General features: G+C 36.7%; 3 protein-coding genes across 3 annotated transcripts in view; 2 read left to right on the top strand and 1 right to left on the bottom strand.

The window, feature by feature from the left end:
- The window catches only part of LOC149710100 (protein scarlet-like), a 39,111-nt gene extending 17,614 nt beyond the window's left edge, over positions 1–21,497 (bottom strand). The window contains exon 1 of the mRNA XM_089859082.1: positions 21,201–21,497. Coding sequence (XP_089715208.1) covers positions 21,201–21,302 — 102 coding nt within the window. The 5' untranslated portion in view covers positions 21,303–21,497. The remainder of the gene's footprint in view (positions 1–21,200) is intronic.
- LOC149710102 (thiol S-methyltransferase TMT1B-like) lies at positions 5,516–6,090 on the top strand. Its single transcript, XM_089860732.1, has one exon. The coding sequence runs from the start codon at positions 5,516–5,518 to the stop codon at positions 6,032–6,034; it is 519 nt and encodes a 172-aa protein (XP_089716858.1). The 3' UTR covers positions 6,035–6,090.
- Positions 6,116–8,042, top strand: LOC149710101 (thiol S-methyltransferase TMT1B-like). Its single transcript, XM_089860731.1, has 3 exons — positions 6,116–6,304; positions 7,208–7,633; positions 7,696–8,042. Exons 1-3 carry the CDS (start codon positions 6,116–6,118, stop codon positions 7,939–7,941), a joined length of 861 nt encoding a protein of 286 aa, XP_089716857.1. The 3' UTR covers positions 7,942–8,042.
- Positions 21,498–22,575: the final 1,078 nt, after the last annotated feature.

The raw sequence follows: 22,575 nt of genomic DNA, 5'->3' as shown, positions 1-22,575 counted from the left end.
TAAAGCCCGGGCGTAGTAATACGTAATGTCAAAAAAAAATATTTTCTTCTGTTATTATTAAGTCGGTTCACGAAATTTTAATTAATTCAAAACTCATTGGGATCTTCAAAAAATGTATTTTATTTTTGTCTTGATAAAAATAGAACGGTACTGCCTGTGTGGTCTGTTTGCGACGATGTTGACTTTCAGGTTTTTTATTAGTTTAAGAATTAGTATTAAAAATTTTACAAATTCTAGCTTTCAATCATCCCAACATTATTTATAAATTTTTCCTGTATAATATACGGTCAGGGATAGATTTAATTTTGGAAGTAGGATGGAGAACGGTTAGTATTTACTTCAGTCCAACTCATAGCCCAGTATAGAGCCCCTCCCTCCAACACGTAACGGAAAGTTTAAAATAACTTATTGGCTCACTTTATCTACGTTTTGATGACGTTGCTGACAGGGACGGCGAAAAATACGTAATTCCTTTTTACCTCTGTCGCTATGACCCGCCTATTCTTTCATACCCCCACCCGTCCCGTGGAAGGGGGTCCGGGACTTTGACGCTCGCCCAGATTACTCTGTTCTCCATTCCTACTTATAAAATTGAATCTCTCCCTGATACGGTAAATCAATGCAGAGAGGGTTCAATTTTAGACTGGATAGAATTTTCACCAACGTAAGTTTCAATTTTGTGGCTCGAATGTTTCAACCAAATAAGGTTCAATTTTGTGGCTCGAATGTTTCCACCAAATAAGGTTCAATTTTGTGGCTCGAATGTTTCCACCAAATAAGGTTCAATTTTGTGGCTCGAATGTTTCCACCAAATAAGGTTCAATTTTGTGGTTCGAATGTTTCCACCAAATAAGGTTCAATTTTGTGGTTCGAATGTTTCCACCAAATAAGGTTCAATTTTGTGGTTCGAATGTTTCCACCAAATAAGGTTCAATTTTGTGGTTCGAATGTTTCCACCAAATAAGGTTCAATTTTGTGGTTCGAATGTTTCCACCAAATAAGGTTCAATTTTGTGGTTCGAATGTTTCCACCAAATAAGGTTCAACTTTGTGTTCAGCAGAGAAATTTGAATTTTGTTGCTCAGTCTTCACTTGAAATTCTTTGGTAATTACCCCAAAATTTAACATAGGTTTTACACTAAATTTATTATTCTTTGATTAATTCATCACTATATTAATTCATCAATATGTTAATTGAACCAAAATTTTTTGCTGGTATCTTCATTAATATTGTAGATGGAAACGTGTTTTCAATTTAATTTGGATATAATCAAAATTTTATACGGGCTTTTAAATAAATAAATTTAGCCCTGTCCTTAAATTAATTGATCAAATTGACATTATCTTCTTTTAATGATGTCCATGGATACATGGATCGTTTTTTAAGAGTTTAAAAAATTTTTGTATGAAATTTTCAGTTTCAATTAACCGTTGATTAATATCCCAATGAATAATAAATCTTACATTTCTTTCTAATCAAACTTGGTGGCCGCTAAACGCTTGTCGGTATAAAAAAAAACTTCAACCCCTATCATGCCGCAATCTTTGTCCTCTAGATACTAAAACTGGCTAAAATAAACTGTCAAAAAGAGGCGGGGATTGGTATAAGAAAATTAATTCTATAGAGCTACGACGAGCGCCCTTGGTGAATAAAAAATATGGTATTCAGAGTTAAATTGTAAATGCGGTCTTTTAGATACGAACGCGCCCCTTTTCCCACGATATGACGAATACAGGGTGTTACCAAGAAGTGATATCTAGTTTACTAGAGAGAAGATATAAGTGGCCTAAGTATTCGCGTGCCACAGTCCCAGTCCCCCTTTCAAAATACAAGGGAGGAGGTGAAAGGAGGCCGGGCTATTTCGCCTTTCCTCAGTCGAAAATGCGTAATTTTCGTCATTCGCGTCGCGCTGACGTGAGTTTTCAAGAACCAATTAGATGCTGGTTGTAATTTAGGTGCGGGGATTAACTCCGGACCTACGTTTGGACTGGAAATAGTAAACTAGATATCGCTTCTTGGTGTTACTGATAGGTCTGGGCACAAATTAAGGGGATGTTCTTTGGGAAATCCATTTTGAGTCCAAAATGCATAACTTCTATCCCCATTTTGTTTTTCACAAGGGACACTGTTTCAAATCGAGTTATGATTTGATTGCGTGTTTTAGGGATGACCCCTTAATTAATTAAATTAGAAATCAATGTCTTGATCAGTTTCTTAATTAAATTTAAGGGGCCATCCGTAAAATACGTTGAAAAATCTTAACTCGAAAACAGTGTCCCTGAGGGAAAAATGGAGATAGAAGTTACATTTTCGACTCAAAATCCCCAAAAGAACATCCCTCTTAATTTATGCCTGAATTATCAGAAACACCCTGTATATTTTCAGGTAAATTAACCTTTAAATAGCCCGGCTTTCTTGATATGCAGGCACCCTTGCATTATTCATTTTTTAAAACGTTTTAATTGCGTGTCTGATCCTTATGCAACGGAGCGCTTTGATTGGTTCTTTCAATATACTTTCAAAATTATTTTTAGAGAGAGAAAAAGCACTATTTTTTTTATATTTCACAAGAAAGGTTTTGCAGTTCCGTGACTTGACTTTTAACTTAATGTTTAATTAATCGTTTAAAATGTTAGCTACTTGAAAATTTTAAAATGGACGTGATTTAAATAATTTATTTTCACTGTAAATTATTTCTTAAGTTTAATTATCCAAATTAAATATACGCGCGCTTCTTTAAATTCCCCCCGGGCAAAGTTGAAGCAAGTTTTAAAATTCCCAAAAAAAAAATTACCTTAAAAAAGATTGAATATTTAAAACGTTAAAAGGTCAAATGTTTGAAGTTTCAAATTTCTCTTTTTATGCTATATTTATAAAATGCAATATATGACGGCAGGGATAGATTTAATTTTAGAAGTAGGAATGGAGAACAGAGTAATCTGGGCGCGCGTCAAACTCCCGGACCCCCTTCCACCGGACCGGGGGGGGTATGAAAGAAGAGGCGGGTCATAGCGACAGAGGTAAAAAGGAATTATGTATTTTTCGCCGTCCCCGTCAGCAGCGTCATCAAAACGTAGTTTAAGTGAGCCAATAAGATCATTTAAACTCTTCGGTACGTGTTGGAGGGAGGGGCTCTATAATGGGCTATGAGTCGGACTGGAGTAAATACTTACCGCTCCATTCCTACTTCTAAAATGAAATCTATCCCTGATGACGGCTATAGATGCTTTTAGCCATAGTTTCATCACTTTAAAAACCGATTGCTCCAAAATGGCTGGTATGACATGAAGTGGGTTCCATGAGCGATTTTGAGTCGAAAATGTTCCATGGCATCTTTTTCCGTGTGTGCCACCGTTTACAAGTTGATTTTAATGATTTAGTGGGGACCCCTTCATTAAATTAGCATTGTCTTTCAGTTTCTTACATAAATTTCAAGGGGGCCATCCATTGTGACCCGGGCAATAAAAGGTCACAGAACATTTTCCACTGAAAATCTTAAATAGAACTCTCTGTACTTTGTTTCTACCATCCTTTTTCGAGGAGGGGCGACCCCTTCATTAAATTAGCATTGTCACTCAGTTTCTTATATAAATTTTAAAGGGCCATCCATTATGGCCCGGACAACTAAAAATAGAACATTTTCCACTCAAAATCTTCCATAGAACACTCCGTACTTAAGTCCATACCACCATTTTTGGAACATCCCTTTATTGCAGATTTTGCAATCTTAAACTTAAAAGTCAAGATTTATTCTTATCCCCATTGGGTCAAGGAACCATTTTTTGCTTAGTTATGCATAAAAAAAGTCGTCCTATGCTATTTAATGCATCAGTATGCGTTTGCCTTTCGTAAGATGGAATTTTATCGAAGCACATCTCCGCAACTCTATTAACGACTATAAAATAACTAGTTTTTATGCAAACTAGTTTTTTAGTCAACTATGTCTTCTAAAATTTTGAGATTCGTTTATCGCCATAACATCTTTAATCAAGGTTTCTTCGTGTGCGATAAGTGCGATTAAAAGATTTATCCCACTTATTTGACAAATTGACAGTAGTGTTTTTTTTAATGGAATTTGTTTATTAATAAGATAAGGCGTTCCCGTTTAAGATAACGCTTAGGTATCATTAATTTTTTTTTTTCAAATAGTATGTTTTGCGGGCAGGGAAGACTTCAAAAATTTGCATTTTGAAACCGGATTTTCAATAATTTTTATACTTTCAGGCAGATCAAAGGCACTTATTTCAAATGCCAGACACAAGTTCGGAGAGCTATGGTATTAATATTTCCTAAACAAAATTATATTTTTTAGGAGAGGGGGTATCTACTTTATATCAATAATTCACTGGGACTCTGCAGTTATCTTCAGTTAGCCTAGAACCTCCAAGCTAAAAACGATAAATTTGGGTGTAAATGAATCCTGGGACGTGTTAAAATTCCAATTTTATGTAATTACTAGCTATTACTCGCGGCGTCGCTCGCTTGTAATAAGAACTTCCATCAAAATGATATAAAGAATGAATAGATTTTACTGACGACTAATATTTTTGTAGCAACCTACTAGTGAAGGCACTCGGCGTTGCCCGTCAGCCCGTCGGGACATTTTTTTATTACTTTTCATGCGGACATTATTCCATAAAGAAGGGCTTTTAATTTTCTGGGCGCCATTTAAAAAGATGGAAACAAATCGAACCCCAAAGACCATTCAGCCCGTCTATAGGTTAAAGGAAACCAGTGTACTAAATATTTGTGAAATCAGTTGAAACGCGCGGACTTTGTTGCATAGAGAAGATTTTTTACATATCTGGGCGCCATTTATTAAGATGGCCCCGGATTGGAAAAATGTTTCTTAGTACGCGCCTACTACTTATGAGTAACGTTTCTGCAAATTTTCAGCCTTCTAGGGCAAGCGGTTTGGGCTGGGCGTTGATTATCAGTCAGTCAGTCAGGACTTTGATTTATATAGATATAGAAGACAATGTTATTACTATTATGACTGACTTTAAGTAGGCTTATACTTACCCTACTTTGTATTGTTTTAGTACTAAGTTCTGTTGGAAAGCTACACTTTTAAGCAAAGGATTTCGGTGGTCCTCTTAACAATTAAGGGAATAATTCAGATAACTATCTATGTGAAATAGTCTATGAACAAAGTGCGAAAAGTTTTAGTTTTTGTACTTTGTTCAATATAAATTTGGTGAAGCATGTCGGGAACTACGAGGACATTAAAAGGTTTGCCCAAATTGTTTTACCCTTGATTGACGTTGGCCTGTATGATTGAAATAGCTGAATGCACGTTTTACCCCGTTTTCACCCTGAACAGGCTTAAAAGCTAGTAATTTCATATTTAATTGATTTAATCTGAGCAAAGTGCAAAACATTATAACGTTTGTACTTTGTTCAATTGTGATTCACATCAACGCTAGGTAGATTATAGACATTGGATAAGAGATGGTTTTTAACACGTTAACTTATCGAAATCCGTACAAATTTTGCTGCTATTAAGATTTGCAAAATGTTGCTAAGCAGCACTTCGCTAATTTACTCGGGTATTGTTTTGGTCATTTGGTTAATTTACGCGAATCGTCGACGAATCAAGAAAGCATATTTCGCCTACTGGTACAGCAAAGCTTCAAAATATTTCATCGTCGCTGCGCGTCCTTACAAGAAACAATTGTTCTCTACTTTGAAAAATTTGGAATCAAAAGACCCCGAGTTGAAGAAAGAGGGAAAGGGGATTCTTCGCATCTTGGAAGTCGGTGTTGGACCCTGTTGCAACTTGGAACACTATCCCAACGGAACACGATTGATAACCGTGGATCCCAATGAAAATTTCCTGCAAACTTTCAACGAAAACTGTGCAAAATATCCCAATGTTAATTTGGTCAAGCATTATGCTGGGAAAGGCGAGGACATGTCTCAAATAGCGGACGAAAGTGTGGATGTTGTTGTCATCACCTACGTTCTCTGCTCGGTTGATAACGTCACTTTGTTTTTGAAAGAGGTTTACAGAGTTTTGGTTCCAGTAAGTTAATACTAGTTTACAACTGCATTGTTAAAAGTAAGCTTCAGACAGCTTAAAACGGACTATGTTCAGGGTGGTAAATTGTACTTCATGGAACACGTGGCCGCTAAGAACACCCTGGGACGATGGGCGCAAATCCTCTATCAACCAATATGGAGCCAATTGGCTGACGACTGTCACTTGACAGTACCTGTTCTGAAACACTTCAGGGAATCCAACTTCCGGTTGGAGACTCATCACTTTTACACCCTCAGAGAATTCGGTTTAGTGTTCATTTTGGTTTGGCCTCAGTTACAAGGTACTGCAGTTAAACCTGTTTCAAATGAGCGGATCTAATTAACGATTTCCTAGTTCCAAGGGTCTACGGTATCTCTGTAATTAAATAAAGATGAAGTTTCGTATTTTTAATGGGCTGTAAAATTAATTAACTCTCGATAAATACTTCTTTAATTAATTTTAAATGTAATTTACTATAATATTAATTATACTGATGTCGCCCTTTGGAATCTTCCATTTAATATAACCTGATCTTTATTCCCAATATTTGTTTGCTAAGAGTTATTGAACCTCTCTTATCTTCTTTCACTATCTTCAGTCATTAATTGACATAATCACAATTTTAACTTCATCAAGAACTTAAATGAATTGAGATAAACTGATAAATAAAGCTATCAAGATAATGAACGATTTACAGAATCTTCTGATGAAAGTATATCGTATATATTAAAAGTTGGAATGGGAAAAAGCTCAATAATAATATTAGTACTAATCCCTGATGTAGATGTCAGTCTGTTTTCACTTCCAAGAGTTTTTATCCTACTTCCGGGTGCTAGGTAGAAGTAAACCAAGACGGGTTTTCGCCTTAATTGGTTTTGGCTCGATTCAAGGTCTGTTTGTTTGCAAATATGAATAAAATCCACTCTAAAAAAGTCCAAAGTGTTTTAACCGGCTTTGGCTCTGCAGGACAGGCTTAAGTACTAAAAAGTGAAATATATGTTTTTGAACAAAGCGCAGTTAGTTGTTATTTATTTGAGATTGTTTCAACGTGTTAACTTATTGAGAGCTGTACACGTTTTGCTTCTATTAAGACTTGTAAAATGTTGCTGACTAGCACTTCGCTAATTTACTCGGCTATCGTTTTGGTTCTCTGGTCAATTTTACGCGAATCGTCGACGACTCAAGAAAGTAGTTTTCGCGTACTGGTACAGCAAGGCTTCTAATCTCTTCATCGTCGTCTCGCGTCCTTACAAGATAGAACTGTTCTCTACCCTGAAAAATTTGAAATCAAAAGACCCCGAGTTGAAGAAAGAGGGCAAAGGCATTCTTCGTCTCTTGGAAGTCGGTGTTGGACAATGTTGCAACTTGGAACACTATCCCGACGGAACACGACTGATAACCGTGGACCCCAACGTACATTTCCTGCAAACGTTCAACGAACACCGTGCCCAATATCCCAATGTAATTTTAGAGAAGCATCATGTCGGGTTTGGCGAGGACATGTCTCAAATATCGGACGAAAGCGTGGATGTGGTTGTCATCACCTACGTTCTGTGCTCAGCTGAAAATGTCACTTTGTTTTTGAAAGAGGCTTACAGAGTTTTGGTTCCAGTAAGTTGCGCTTTCTAAAACAAGGTCGCCTGATATTTTATTAAATTTAACCGCGCATGCAGGGTGGTAGATTGTATTTTATGGAACACGTGGCCGCTAAAAACCCGATGGGTCGATGGGCGCAAATCCTTGTTCAACCAATCTGGAGCCAATTCACTGACAATTGTCATTTGACTGTACCCGTGTTGAGACATTTCGAGGAATCAAAGTTCCAGTTGCAGTCGTATCGCTTTTTCAACGTCGGTCTTATAGGTTTATTGTTACCTTGCGTATTTCCGCAAATTTTGGGCGTAGCTATTAAACCCTGAATTTATTTTGATCTATCGACAATAGTTAACAATTATTTATAATAATAATGAGTTTCATACATTTAAGTTTAGCTGTTTGGAAAATAAATTCTTCAATTGAATTTTTCGAAGATTTAATTCGATATGACCAGGGATAGATTTAATTTTAGAAGTAAGAATGGAGAACGGTTAGTATTTACTTCAGTAAGACCGACTCATAGCCCAGTATAGAGCCCCTCCCTCCAACACGTAACGAAAAGTCTAAATTATCTTATTGGCTCATTTAAACTACGTCTTGATGACGTTGCTGACTGGGACGGCGAAAAATACGCAATTCCTTTTTACCTCTGTCGCTATGACCTGCCTCTTCTTTCATACCCCTAAGTCCCGTGGAAGGGGGTCCGGGACTTTGACGCGCGCCCAGATTACTCTGTTCTCCATCCATTCCTACTTCTAAAATTAAATCTATCCCTGATATGACTAACTTGTCGTCCATATCATGTCGACCTATAGTTTCGAGACGGTTCTAACCAAGGTTCCTAAAGAATAAAATGGCAGTTCTAACAGCAATGCGTTGCTGGTCAGAACATTTATGGTTCCTTTTAGGGCCGCCATTTTAAAACATGGCAGCTCGTTTAAAGGGTTAATCTCATCCTCCTTTTGGCGAGTACGATAAGAGATCTTATTTGCTCCTATCTTCTTTAGAATTTACGATATCGTTCCCAATTTGATATATTCATAATTCGAAGACATTCTTAGTCTGATGTTTATCTAACAAATTAGAGTACTAAATCCACCTAAATGTTTTACCCTTTTCGAAGCCATCGATGATTTTTGAACCACGTATATTTGAATGGCGCGTGCGAGAATGCTGATAGCCTTGAAAATTAACCAAATTAAAAATAAAAAATATCACATTTTTTTGTCCTTTCTTATCACTAAAACTTTGGTGGACGAAACGTTCAAAGGTGACGCGAGGGATACAGATTATTTAGTTTAGGTTTAACTATCTTATTCGTTGCACGAATGTATTTTATCCCTTCAAAGTATGGTCTCTAATCTCTGGCTAAAACTATTCCAGAAAAGGATGGGTTGATCGAGGATTCGAAAGTTCTTATATTTGATTTAGATTAGAACTAGTTAGGTTACTTTCTACCACATTTTTTTCGGTTTTTATACACGTTTTAAGCCTTGGTTTATCTTTCTGTAATTAGACCCATGCAGATAGGTTATCAGTCTCGAATTTTTTGACGGACGACACTCCTAACTTGCACTCGCGACTACTGTCTCTGGCCACGTGCACCCATACCATATAAATTAATATGAATTCTTGTATGTTTTAACACTATGTTTGTAAGGAAATATTATCGTAACTTGTATCAAGGTATATATTGAGAGATTGTAGTTATTAGAAACTGTAATCTTTATACCAATCTTCAAGAGCGTGCCTTTCGAGACATCTTGCCGGATTGGTTAATTTTAGTTTAGTACAATAAGGAGCTTTCAGATGTGATAGTAGTACGTCACACCCTCCCAAGTCTTACCGCTGTTCTGGTAGCCATATTGGGTGGTCTCAGCTTCATTCCTGCTTTGAACCCACCAATATGGCACGAGACTCAGCTCCTCCTCCAACGGAAAGCTCTCTATATTAGAAATTGGAAGCTAGTCGGTTTAGATTTCCAGTAGACTGGTTTTTACCTATTTGTGGATATTAGTAAGCAACCAATCTGGTTAAAGGTAGGGTGAAATGGAAAATAGAGTGATTTTTTATCGATTTTTCTACTAATTGTAAGCCCAATCTGCACAGTGAAACATCCAAGAAATAACACCGAATTATTTTAAAATTACAGTTAGTTTTTATAAATTTCGTGGATAATTTTAAATAAGTACCTCCGACCAATCGCATAACGCCTTTTTATTAACAAAATCTCGTGGCACGCACCGTGTCGAATGAAATTTATCGCGAGAGTTGATAAAATTTTGACTGGCGATGTGACAATCGTGGCGCTAGACATATAACGTGCCACAAAACTTTTGTTAACAAAAGGGCAGGGAGTTAGGCGATTGGTCGGAGGTACTTATTTAAAATTATTCATGAAATTTCAAACTCATTCGGTGTTATTTCTTGGTTTTATAGATAGCAGAAGAATCGATCAAAAAATCCATACGATTTTCCATTTCACCCTCCATTTAAGAAGAGAGTCGCACCCATGCAGCTTCTTACTCTTATAGGGAATGAAAGATATCACTGTGATCAGTGTCATTTCGTGGTCAGTTCGGTGTGATTCGTGTTGGCGCGACCTTATGGGAATGCGGACCGCAACATAGTGCCTGACATTATAGATTCACGCGTTCCTGACGCGTGATCGAGTGAGCTATGTTTTAGCAGACATTATTTGAAACGTTATAGCCTTTTTGGCCGCGCTGTTGGATGTATTCGGCTATTTTAGTATTCTTGGAAATTCTAGAGGGCCGGTAGGCCCTCTAGATAAGAACCCACACCCTCCCGTAATGTTAAAGAAATAATTCACAGATTTTAGGCTTAGCGTCCCATTGAAAAAGCATGGGATTTTTGGTGGTCCACTCCATCGAATAACTCAGAAACTACTGCGAAGTTAAGGTTCGGAACACTTTTGAATTATCAAGCAACTATTGAATGTTGAACTTCTGAAGTTTGATTAAGAACAATTAATTCTAAGTATTTTATTTTAATTAATTTATAAATCATGGTAAAACCGTGACATATATTACACTGTTTTCATAGCATTTCGTTCAGCCTTCATCGGGTTTGTGGCGCATAGGATAACGCGTCTGCCCATGGAGCAGGAGATTGCAGGTTCGAGTCCTGGCAAGCTCGGTGTTTACTTTTACAGATCTTCTATTCAACATAAATGAAATAATCCTATAAATACAATGTTTGGATAATTTTTTTGTTACGAAGTACGGGCTTGTGGCGTAATGGATAACGCGTTTGCATTCGAGGCAAAGCATTGCAGGTTCGAGTCTTGGAAAGCTCGTTGTCTAGTTTTGATGAAGAATCTTAGTATATATAAGGGAAAATTCTTAAATAACAAACTTTCAATGAAATGTGCGCGTGGTTTAGATATAACTTTTTTTTAAATCTATACAAAAAGGTCAACTAAACTTAATTGAGTCACCAACCGCCTTTTTATATAAAATAAGTTACCACCCGCCTATCTATGGTGAATTAATTGACAACCTGCCTACCAATTGGGAAATAATTTACCACTCCCCTGCCAAATAATTTAAAATTTTAATCTTTCCCATAAAATAATGAGAGGCACTTGGAGGGAGCCAATATGCTCACGAACATCTTACTGGAACATCGAATTAATGAAGTTTGACAAGCATATTACTATTTTTATAATAGATTAATACAAATTAAGGCTGAAGGAACAGATATTATATAAAAAAGACTTGGTTTGCCCAAGCCTTAAAAACAAAACGATAAGAGTTTTTCAGTTGTCTGAAGCGAGGATATTATTTTTTTTTTTCAATTGAATTTTAAAGACAATCCGTATTTTACTACTCTTTAGAATTTAATTCAATCACCTGATTTTACTGCTAATGGATTTGTTTCCTATAAATTAATTGAAATAAAAAATTACTTATCTCAGATTTTTCAACAACAATTCCATTTTCCTGAATCATTTTATCAAGCATTTATTATTTTGAGGGATATCGTGTAAAGTTAATCAAATTGACTCTTTCTTTTTTAATTTCCGAGAATTTTCCTTTCAAAAGGTTATAAACACATCAAGTTTTCATAATGTTGTCAACTAAATAGCAACTCAACCAACATTTCTAAAATCTTCCCAACAAGTACTGATATACACAGTTCAATAATTGTGACTGTGCTTGAAGAAGAAACGAACCCCTTTATCAAATAAAAGAAAAGTGATAACAGCCCCCTTTTGTATTCGTAAAGACCGCATATAATACATTATTAATGAGAGTATTATTTGAAAATTAAAGTACGTTCTCCATTGAAAAGAAAATATTTCAAGATAAAATGTTTCAGGAAAATGGAATTGTTCTTGAAAAATCTGAGATAAGTAATTTTTTATATCAATTAATTTATAGGAAACTAATCCATTAGCAGTAAAATCAGGTGATTGAATTAAATTCTAAAGAGTAGTAAAATACGGATTGTCTTTAAAATTCAATTGAAAAAAAAAAATAATATCCTCGCTTCAGACAACTGAAAAACTCTTATCGTTTTGTTTTTAAGGCTTGGGCAAACCAAGTCTTTTTTATATAATTGGAAAATGAACTTACCGACGCGACCAACGGAAACGTAAGATTTTTACTCTAATCTGAACGCGCCTTTACGCTAACCAAGAGGGTCTATTTTCTCGGATTGGTACAATCGGGATATATTAAAGGCGTATCTCTTATTAGCATAGAAGTTTAAAGTTCGAAACACGTTCGTCTATTCCTCTAAGCAAGAATAACACTTGGAAACCCTAAATTCTCAAAGACGTGTGGCAAAATCGCTTCGCCCAAAGGTTTGTCCATGGAATTACAAAATGGGTTAAACATTTCTTACTATTTTTTCTATAAAGAGTTTTTTCAATACAAGAACGTGCGCACGTTTTTCTCAAATTATTTTTTATGGGTATAAAAGAAGTTATGAATAATGATCTTTTTCGAGCAATTATTTTTGCACCCCTCGTAATTTCACGAGCCATGCAGACGTTCGCGAAAGCTCAGTTAATTTAAGATAAAGGCAGGAAAGAGATTGAATTGCTTCTTGAAGACTATTGGAATCTAATGATAATCACCCAGTTTAAGTATTGACTACATTTAAAGGGATAACCCGACGGAAATTAGCAAAATGTGGGAAAGTTTCGTGCATTTAAGAAGTAAAAAAAAAATAAAAAATGAAATGTTATCTGTTAAACTTAGTAGGACGTTTTCGAGGGGCTCTCACGTACATACAATCATTATAACACTCTCAAGGGCGGGACATTAACTCTGTTTGTTATAACAGAAGGGGATAATAGAAGAAGGATGAAGCTTTGTATCCTCTTAATACTTTAGTTATGTAACATGATTCTTCCCAGGTTTCTTTTTGTCTGCTCTCCTGCTCATCAAACTTCAAATGGGCATCACACCGTGCTAGGGTGAATTCTAGAACTGTTTGGTATTTACTAAATCCTCAGCAATCAAGTAGACACAAACCTTGATTGTCTTGACGTGGGACAAAAACGCACAAGCGGTTGCGCCTTGGCAAATAGTTAAGCAGCCAAGAAGTTATATCTAGTATCTCAGAGAGAAGGTATAAATTCGCCAGATTTCCAGCTTTATCTCCAGTCCAAACGTATAGTAGGTCCGGAGTCAATCCCCGTCTCTAAATTACAACCAGCATCTCATTGGTTCTTGACTACTCACGTCAGCGCGACGACGCGAGTGACGAAAATTACAGTCATATTTTCCGACTGAAGAGAGGCGAAATAGCCCGGCGCCTCCTTTTACGTCCCCCCTTGTATTTTGAAAGGGGGACTGGGACTATGGCGCGCGAATACAAAGGCATCTTATACCTTCTCTCTGAGATACTGATATAACTTCTTGAGCAGCGCTAATAGAGTAATGATGAGGGAACTATTTATTTATGGCGCATGTGATTCGGTTTAGTAACCTTGCTCCGAATGTAAAATGATGTTGGGAAGAATCATGTTACAATTACCCCGCTTTGTGGTACACCTCTCTCGTAGAGAAGTATTATGTACTTCTGGTAATATTCAAAGTGGCTAGCCCCTTTGCAGATTTGCACGCGTTGTTAAATATTTTTTTCGAATTTCTTATCTGCAATTTTGAGAAACTTTCGAAGGTTATACGAATTTATTTTACATTTTACTCGTTTAAATAACTGATACTTTAGTATTTTAAACATTAACCTTCCCAATTTAAATAAGATAAGACTTCATTTAAATAAAAACAAAATGAACTACTAATTTGGATAAGTGACGTTTCCTGTTCGAAAGAATGTCTTATCTAACTTGGTTTAGACTTCGTGAATATTTTATGTGTTTTACGGTCACCATAAATTGAATGAGATTTGTTCTTTAAGTTTGACTGACACTTAGCAAACTTTGTTAAGCTACAGTCATATATCTGGGAACTATTCTACTCGAGAATGACGCTTGACGCGAGGATTGACTAAACGTTGTTTTGTAGTTAACGTCACTATTTAGTTCGAGTTTCAGCTAATTGGAATTATTGTACCCACATATTTTTCATGTTAATTTCTATTTAGTGACTCCTGTTCGTTTTTATTTAGGCTACTCCATCCATAACCTTTGACCTACAACCCTCTCGAAGCAGCTAGTCCCTAACATATTGACATTATAAACTTTTGATTGAATATGTATAGCTTAATTAGTAATTTGATTTTTAGCCGGTATTCACAAATTCATTGATAAATCAATTTCTTTAACAAATACGCCCAAGGTCAACCAGATAATATGGGGATATACGTGAACTGAGTTCGCAGAGTTCATGTTTGGCAGGCGCCTGACTTTTAGTTCAATCTCAATTTAAAGTCCGGTTTTCATAAATATGTCTCTATGCGTGGGAGTTAGAAAATCCCCTTAATTGAAAATTTCCCAGATGGTGAAACTTATTCTTGTTCTTTCAATGGTCAACTATTGGCAAAGGCTAGAAAAAACCTTTTACAGGCTTTACTGTCGCTTTTGTGGCAAACACAAAACGCTGTTTCATGGGCCGATTTTGGCTTGAACAATTATTTATATTTAATCTCAGATCTGATCTTGAGTTCTATTCTTTTTTCCCTAATTTCTTTATTTAGTGTTTGGTCAATATTCTTCATCTATAGACCATTTCGGAAAAGCCACACAGAAAAACCAAACCAACTTACAGGGGCGAGGCCACCATTGGGGTATTCTCCCTCTCAGTGCGGGTATGGCGGCCTTGCCCCTGTGTGTTGGGTTGATTTCTCTGCTTGTACTTTCCGAAATGGTCTATAATCCCCAATCTAATGTGCAACCGTAATACGCGTCTATTGATTACTTGACTCCACCTAAATATTAATTACCCATGATGCTATTGATAATATTGAAAAAACGCGTATGAGAATGTTCTTTTCCTTATAAATCAGCCATTTAAAAAAATAATGATTAATAATTAACGTTCAAACTAAGACGGACGGCGCTTTCTTAAGAATTCCCCTAAATGATAAGTTTAAATCACGTATTAGTCTCGCGCGTGCAAGGATGCTGAAAAAGAAACATAAAGCTAAATCTTTGGAGGGACGGAACATTTCATGTACAAAAGTGGCGATAGAGAATTTCATCCTTAAGTCTAGTTTTCACGCGACCGAAAACTGGTGCAAAATATCCTTAATTCCGCAGCGAAAAGTAGACTGGTTTTGTCGCATGTCACATCGAATTGGTTTCTTAGAACCGATTTTGGTCAACCGAAAGAGGAAAAAGACGGAACTACTAATATCCTAACAAGAAGCGATATCTAGTTTACTAGGGAGAAGGTTTAAATTTGCCACATTCCTAGCTTTAACTCCAGTCCAAACGTAGAGTAGGTCCGGAGTTAATCCCCGCCTCTAAATTACAACCATTGGTTCTTGAAAACTAACGTCAGCGCGACGCGAATGACGAAAATTGCCTTTTTTTCCGACTGAGGAGAGGCGAAATAGCCCGGCCTCCTTTTACGTCCCCCCTTGTATTTTGAAAGGGGGACTGGAACTATGGCGCGCGAATACTTAGGCATCTTATTCCTTCTCCCTAATAAACTAGATATCGCTTCTTGATCCTAACCGTGTTTGGTCAGGGATTCTAGATTTTGAAACATCTAATATCCCTGTTTTGAGCCTCGTTTTCACCGGTACGTCCGCCATCTTTCTCCTAAAAAAGAACTGACAAGACGACAACGGTTTACAAGCAGACGAAATGAGCACGTGATGAACGCCTGGCTTCTCATTGGCTACGTAAATTTTTGGTTGCCTAAAAATTTCGTTTTTCTTCCAAATAGTTTCCGCCAGCTGCACATTTTCGCTCCGTTTTGCCTCGATTTTCACTACGGGAAAACTAGGCTTTAGAATTAAGATTTTATTATTCATAGCACGGCTTCATTTTCTCCTTTCAAAGCCTCTCTAATCTCTTTCAAAGGTTTTGCCCTTTGAAGAGGTTCATCAGCTATTTTTTATGGTCTTCTCCTAAAGTTTTATTTGCCACTCTTTTTTTAATCCAGATTATAACTCGTTAGACTACTTTCTACCGTATTTTACTTCTTTGATACACGCTTTTAAGCCTCGGTTTATCTTTCAGTAATTAGACCTATCCGAAAAAACATTTACTGGCGGACGTACGACGGTCATGGCACGCTGGCGCGACCTCAGTCTGCCCACGTGTGCCCAGGACGTTATCATCTTTGATTTTAGAAAAATAAGATATTTAATTTAGAAACGTGTTAGGCCTAGTTTCCTTGGCTTAATCACGTTCAGAGTTTCAAGTTAAAACAAGTTTTTTTAACGTATACTGCAGGCAAGTAATAAGTATAGAGGGATTGTTATTACTAAATATTTCTGTGTACTGATTTTAAAAATAAGACTGAGGTTGTTCACGTTTGTGCCACCCAACTGGCGACGCTATTTTTTTTTTAGTAACCAAATCATAATCATAAACTCTAGTCACGCATGCACCAAGCTTCTAAAAAAATTTCATTAGGACCTATTTCTTGGTCGTAAATAAACTGTGTCACTGCGCCGAGACTCTTCATGGCTTTAAGCTCGTTGGGAAGACTTCTGAAGTTCTGATAATAGCAGATAGGAATAATAGACGGAGGATTACACTCTGTATCCTCTTAATACTTTAGTTATGTAACATGATTCTTCTCAGGCTCGTGCCCTTTTTGTTTGCTCTATCTTCAGATGGGCATCGCACCGTGGTTAGTTGTTTGGTACTACTAAATCCCCAGGAATTGTCTTGACGTGGGACCAAAATCCTGCACAAGCGCATGCGCCTTGTCAAATAGTTAAGCAGCGGCAATAGTGTAATGATGAGGGAATTATTTATCGCGTATGTGATTCGGTTTAGTAACCTTGCTGCAAATGTAAAATGATGTTGGGAAGAATCATGTTACAATTACCCACACCGCTACCCAAGTGTGGTAGGTACACTTCTCTCGAAGAGAAGTATTATATACTTCTGCTAATATTAATGTGCTGATTGGTCGAACAAAGAAGCTAAAGAGAAGGATATAGAGATCGCAATATTGCTAGGAATGAACGGTGTTAGGTTGAATGTATATTTTTATGCGTTTATTTGACAAATGTATCCAATATTATCTAGGATTTGGGTTTTGATCGCACTAGGTAACCAATGTAATCTTTTAATCAGGTTTAGTTTAATGATTTTTATTGTAGATAGAAACATGTTTCCAATTGATATGTTCACTATTTTATACCATCTTTCGATTAAAAAAGAAAATATTCTAGCCTACAGTATCCCTTTAAATTCTTAAACCAATTTACTGCGAAAAATATAACAGTTCCGGATATAATAAATTTCATATGTTAAGCGTGTTCTTAAGCGACTAAATACACTCGTAATCTTTCGACGATATAACCTTTTGACGTCCAATTATAATTCTCAAAAACACCCAGCCTTCCTTTCACCGTGAGAAGTGTTAAACGGCAATATCGAAGTAAAGACAGATCTTGAAAGACGATTTAAAAGTGGGCTGAACCTTATTCCTGACTAAGATTAATTCGTTTACGACAGAGACGAGTGGCGCTGAAAGTTAAACTTTCCCCCTCATTTCGGGCGTCTATCCACTTAACGATTAATACACCTCGACAGTCGGACAGCACCTGTTTGTTGGGAATCTACACTAGGCCCTATATACACTTGTAACCGTAACAGCTTACAATTGAAGAGACCTTAGAAAAATACTCTGGGTATAGAAGCCTTAAGAATTACTGTATCCATATTGAATATTATATTTAAACCTCATTCATGAATTTACTCGTATGTACTCATGCGTGTCGATCCTGAATAGGCTTAGTGGACATCCGACATCGTGCTTAGCAAGCGTAATGATTACCTACTTCCAGAAGCATATATAAATATATAATAATTCTCTTCGGGAGAAGTGTACCTACCACAAAGCTTGGGTAATCGTAACATGATTCTTTCCAACATTCTGAGTGTACAAGGTTACTAAACCGAATCACATACGCGATAAATAGTTCCCTCATCATTACTCTATTAGCGCTGCTAAACTATTTGCCAAGGCGCATGCATGCGCTTGTGGATTTTCGTCCCACGTCAAGACAATCAAGGTTTGTGTGGGTTGATTGCTCAGGATTTAGTATGCAAAACAGTTATATAATTCAACCCACCCTGCAATGCCCGTCTGAAGTTCGATGAGCATAAGAGCAAACAAAAATGGTTAGCCTTGGGAAGAATTATGTTACATAACTAAAGTATTAACAGGATACAGAGTGTCTTCCTTCTTCCCAAAAAGTTAATTTTCGCCTAGGTTTGGTGTAGATTTGAATCTCAAATGTTTGTCCCATAGATGACTCTGCATGTGAACTCGAGCATCGTGGGCAATTTATGTTACCAAAATAGCGATAATTTCATAGACTCCCTGGTACCCCCTTTTAACATGTCTTTTACCGAACATATGCCACTCTCTTAACCACACTCCATAATATAAACTTCTCTACTGAAACTAACGTTAATTTGACAAGGATCAATCTTTTATAAAAGGTGGTGGTGACATGAAGGAAGAAGGTAAGGTTTCCATCTTATCTTCACTCATGCGTGCCTATGTCATCCCCGTTCGCGTGGTGACTTCAAATTTTGCGTTGGTGTCGGTAGTAGCTCTCCCACCCATAGATAAGGAAAAGTATTTTTGGGTAGTATTGGATCTTGGGCAATTGCAAATCCTCCAAATGACCAGGTTTTTAATTACAAAGGCCGCGTTTACACGAGACACTTTGAAACCGTTTTAAACCGTTTTGGAATGTACAAAAAATATTATTAAGCTGATAAAACCAGAGATCTTTCACGAGAAAATGCAAATGTTATTTTTTAAGAAGTGTTAGGCCTTTCCAAAAAGGTTGAAAACGGTTCCAAAGTGTCTCGTGTAAACGCGGCTAAAGTCACGTTTGTCTAGATATAACGGTTTGGAGGAGATAAGTTGACATTCCTTGATTTTTTACATGTTTTAGTAAAGATATTTTGATTGACAAAATAATGATTTCAACAAGTTAAACCTTGGAGGAGGAACGTTACATTCTGTATTAGCATACTCGAATAACACGAGAATCCGTTCCCAGTTCCCACACATGAACATGAAACTTAATCACCTTGCCCTAGATTTTGGTGGGGCATAAGCTTTGGGCGCCACCTGGTTATAGCAAAAAAGAACCAGTTATATTTACACATGACTTCCAACTCAAAAAATTAAAAGTATTGCCAACAACCGAGAGATGGCTCCACTCAGTGATGCCCCACCACGGAAAGCATTCTGTGATGTTTAAACAGCTATCTACAGATAGCCCCCAGCTATGCTATACTCTACAATCAAATTTTACTGCTCCAAGGTTAAAACACATCATTAGAATGTTATAAACCCCCCCCCCTCCAAAAAAACACATTATAACTTTACTGCGAAACCTTTCTAATCGTTTTCAGTCGAGAAGGATTGGGAATCTTGAATAAATTCAGGCGTCCGAAAGAAACCCTTGAGATGGCCCCTTTTAAGAACGTTGTTTCCCGCCAAACCTGAGGGTTAAAGAACCCGTGAAATGTCCTCTACCTAGTTAGTAAAAGACGCGATAGGATGTCAAGCGTCGTATTGACTTAATGTCTTCTACTTTACTTGGGTTTTATCAATTAAGGGGACATAGGCTTTTCGACGCCTGTACTACCCATCATTTTTCAGTGGATAGTTATTGGTTCAGTTTCAAGTTATCTCTAGACTAGGGTCAATGGCTATTAAAACCCTTTTTTGTCCCCGATGCAAGTCCTAGGTGTCATTTATGGACTGTATATGAATTAATCGACCGTTTCTAACCATTAATGATTACTTAATAATTTTCTCTGGAGTGGAAATGGTTATCTTGTAATATTAAAGAATTTAAGAGAAATTGGCCGAGATCGTGTGAGAAAATGTCTCGTTTGGTTTCTTTTTAAGTTTGACGCGAGAAAAATCACACGTTTTTTTTCCTATTTACTCCCCTTTTAAATTAGTCTTAGCACGCACACATTCCTATAAAATTTCCATTTAAAGTAATTGAAGTTGAATCACGTTTTGGTCAATTTTTCATACTCTATATTTTAACTTTAACGTTCAAGATCGAAGTTCTAATATTTGAGTTGAATTGATGATTGTTTTTTGAATTTTGAGCTTGATTAAAAAGAGTTCTTAATATTCTTTTGGAGTCCTTAAGAAGACTACATAGTATTTATTGTGAAAACCAAATGGTTAAATTTTCAAACAGGGATTTTTGTATAGTTTTTAACGTAAAAGCCCCTTCAGACTAGACTATAATCTTACTTTCACGACGGTGAAGTCGCTTTTCTCACTTAATTAGACACGTGTCAACGAATGCGTAAAAAATTCGTGAGTTTAGTTTTAAACATTTTCTATTTCCTCGGGCAGAATCGAGATGGCACCACCTCGTTAGCGCCTTTTCTTTAGCCATAGCTAACTCGATCAAGCTTTATTTACGCGTGATAGAGTGAGCCGCAGACGATATATGAGAGGTTTTAGGGTTCTTGGCGGTATTTGTCATTTATTCAGTTATTTTACTAATCAAAACTATTGGTCCAAAATCACCATTTACGCGACATTTTTTAAGTCGTCTGCTCTCACGTCTGTACAGGGAAATGAATGTACCGACGGGAACCTATAAAAACTAAGAGCTGGATTTATTTTGAACTGTGTCAATAAACCTTTAGACGCGAGGTACATTCTTTGTTAGCTATATTATTTGACCGTACGCAAATTCATCTTTGACAATGCATTCTTTCATTCATAAGTCATGACACATCTTGCTATCACGTCACAAACTAATTGGACCACGGAACTTTATTTTTAATTAACAAATAACAATATTCAATGTCACTTATTCTGACAATACGTTCTCGTGAGTGTGACGTCACAAATGCACTATCAAATCTTAATCGATTTAAGCTTAAATTAATCAGGCAACTAAATTATCTTAGTTCATTTAGTTAAACATTTTGCAAAGTTTATAAAGTTCTTACCTGACTATCTGTGAGATAGGAAGTAGGTAATGGTGAATGCGAGGCGGTACTCGGTCCTCCGGACACAGTTCCTATAATTCTTTCGTCATCGTCGTTGCCCATATCTTTTCTCTTTGTGAGAATAGTCGTGAAGGGCCGATTAAACAAAAACTTCGGAACAAAAACCCACTCGTGTTATACGCGCCGGTTATCGACCGCGACTGAGCCTCTAATTATTTAAAAACCAATTAAAGAATAGCTGAATTGAAACCGTAAAATTCGTCAGCACGTTTTATTTTGATTTCTTGTTTTGGAAAGTATTGGCTTCAAAAGAAGAATTTTTTGTTTTCTGCTTCTTTTTTTTTGCTTCCAGCGAGAAAGTTTGCACGTCTAACGGTGTATATACCTCGTTCCGAGGAAAGTTTCTCTCCATCTTTAGAAGTTACTTAGAGCGGGAAAAAGTCGCATTCCCATTGGTTCATTTTACAACAGAGGGATAGTGTTTCAATCGACCCCCCACTGACGTAAAAAGGGCTTCCCGATTTTTAAATTCATTATTTTTTTAACTCGGTACTTGTCCGCCCACTTTTTTTCCCCCCAACTGACCTTATTAAATTCTCCTCGGTCCTTCCGTTCATGGAACTTTTAACGATGAGAAAATGACATGACGGTGAAATATATTTAATATCCGTCTAAATATTTATTTCTTTAATCAAAAATAAAATAATAAATTAGTGTAAATAAAAATTAAAGGCCAGATTTTATCTTTGCGATTTCTTTAATCAAAAATACGTAAGTGCAAATAAAAATTAAAGGCAAGATTTTATCTTTGCGTTTAGGACGTTTGGTTGATTCGATAACGATTTAATTATAGTTTTCATTAAAGCTTATTAATTAAATCGTATATTTTAATATTTATGGTAGAACTTGACAGTTCTCGAATTGTTAAAGACCGACTTCCAGAAAAAAAGGTTCTAGCGAACTGAAAACCGAGTTTTGAGACTAAAGGCTCGTTTACATAAGCGCGAGGTTCTCTAGCTGAAGCGGAAAGTAGGTTCCGAAGTATGAAGCCTTATCTCGCGCAAAAAATCGGTTTCGGCGTAAGCTTGTTATCCACGCGAGGCATATCGTTCACATAGGCGCTTCAAGTTAGCGCGCTTTTGGGTACTCTTGCGAGAAGCCGAGAGGGTAAACATACAAAATGGCGGCGGGACTGGTAACGACGTTATCATTTAATATGATATTAATTACCTATCATTTTCATTTCCCTGGCAATGGCTTCCTATTTTAAGTTTTGCAAGTCCCTGTCTCGATAATCAATGTTGGACTTGTCCCAAATCTCCGAGTAATCGCGAATTATATTTATTAAATGTTCCTTCCTTTCCATGTCCTTTTT

The sequence above is a fragment of the Phalangium opilio genome, unplaced genomic scaffold (assembly GCF_054372755.1).
Source record: "Phalangium opilio isolate 3A_F unplaced genomic scaffold, DU_Popi_V2 ptg000011l_1, whole genome shotgun sequence".
Taxonomy (NCBI): Eukaryota; Metazoa; Arthropoda; class Arachnida; order Opiliones; family Phalangiidae; genus Phalangium; species Phalangium opilio.
This window is presented reverse-complemented; position numbering and strand designations above follow the sequence as displayed.

Excerpts from the sequence above, each read along its gene's own strand:
- LOC149710101 (XM_089860731.1), top strand. The coding sequence starts at position 6,116 with ATGGAACACGTGGCCGCTAAGAACACCCTGGGACGATGGGCGCAAATC. Across the intron at positions 6,305-7,207 it reads TCGGTTTAGTGTTCATTTTG|AAAGTAGTTTTCGCGTACTG; the intron begins GTTTGGCCTCAG and ends CGACGACTCAAG. Across the intron at positions 7,634-7,695 it reads CTTACAGAGTTTTGGTTCCA|GGTGGTAGATTGTATTTTAT; the intron begins GTAAGTTGCGCT and ends CCGCGCATGCAG.
- LOC149710102 (XM_089860732.1), top strand. The coding sequence starts at position 5,516 with ATGTTGCTAAGCAGCACTTCGCTAATTTACTCGGGTATTGTTTTGGTC.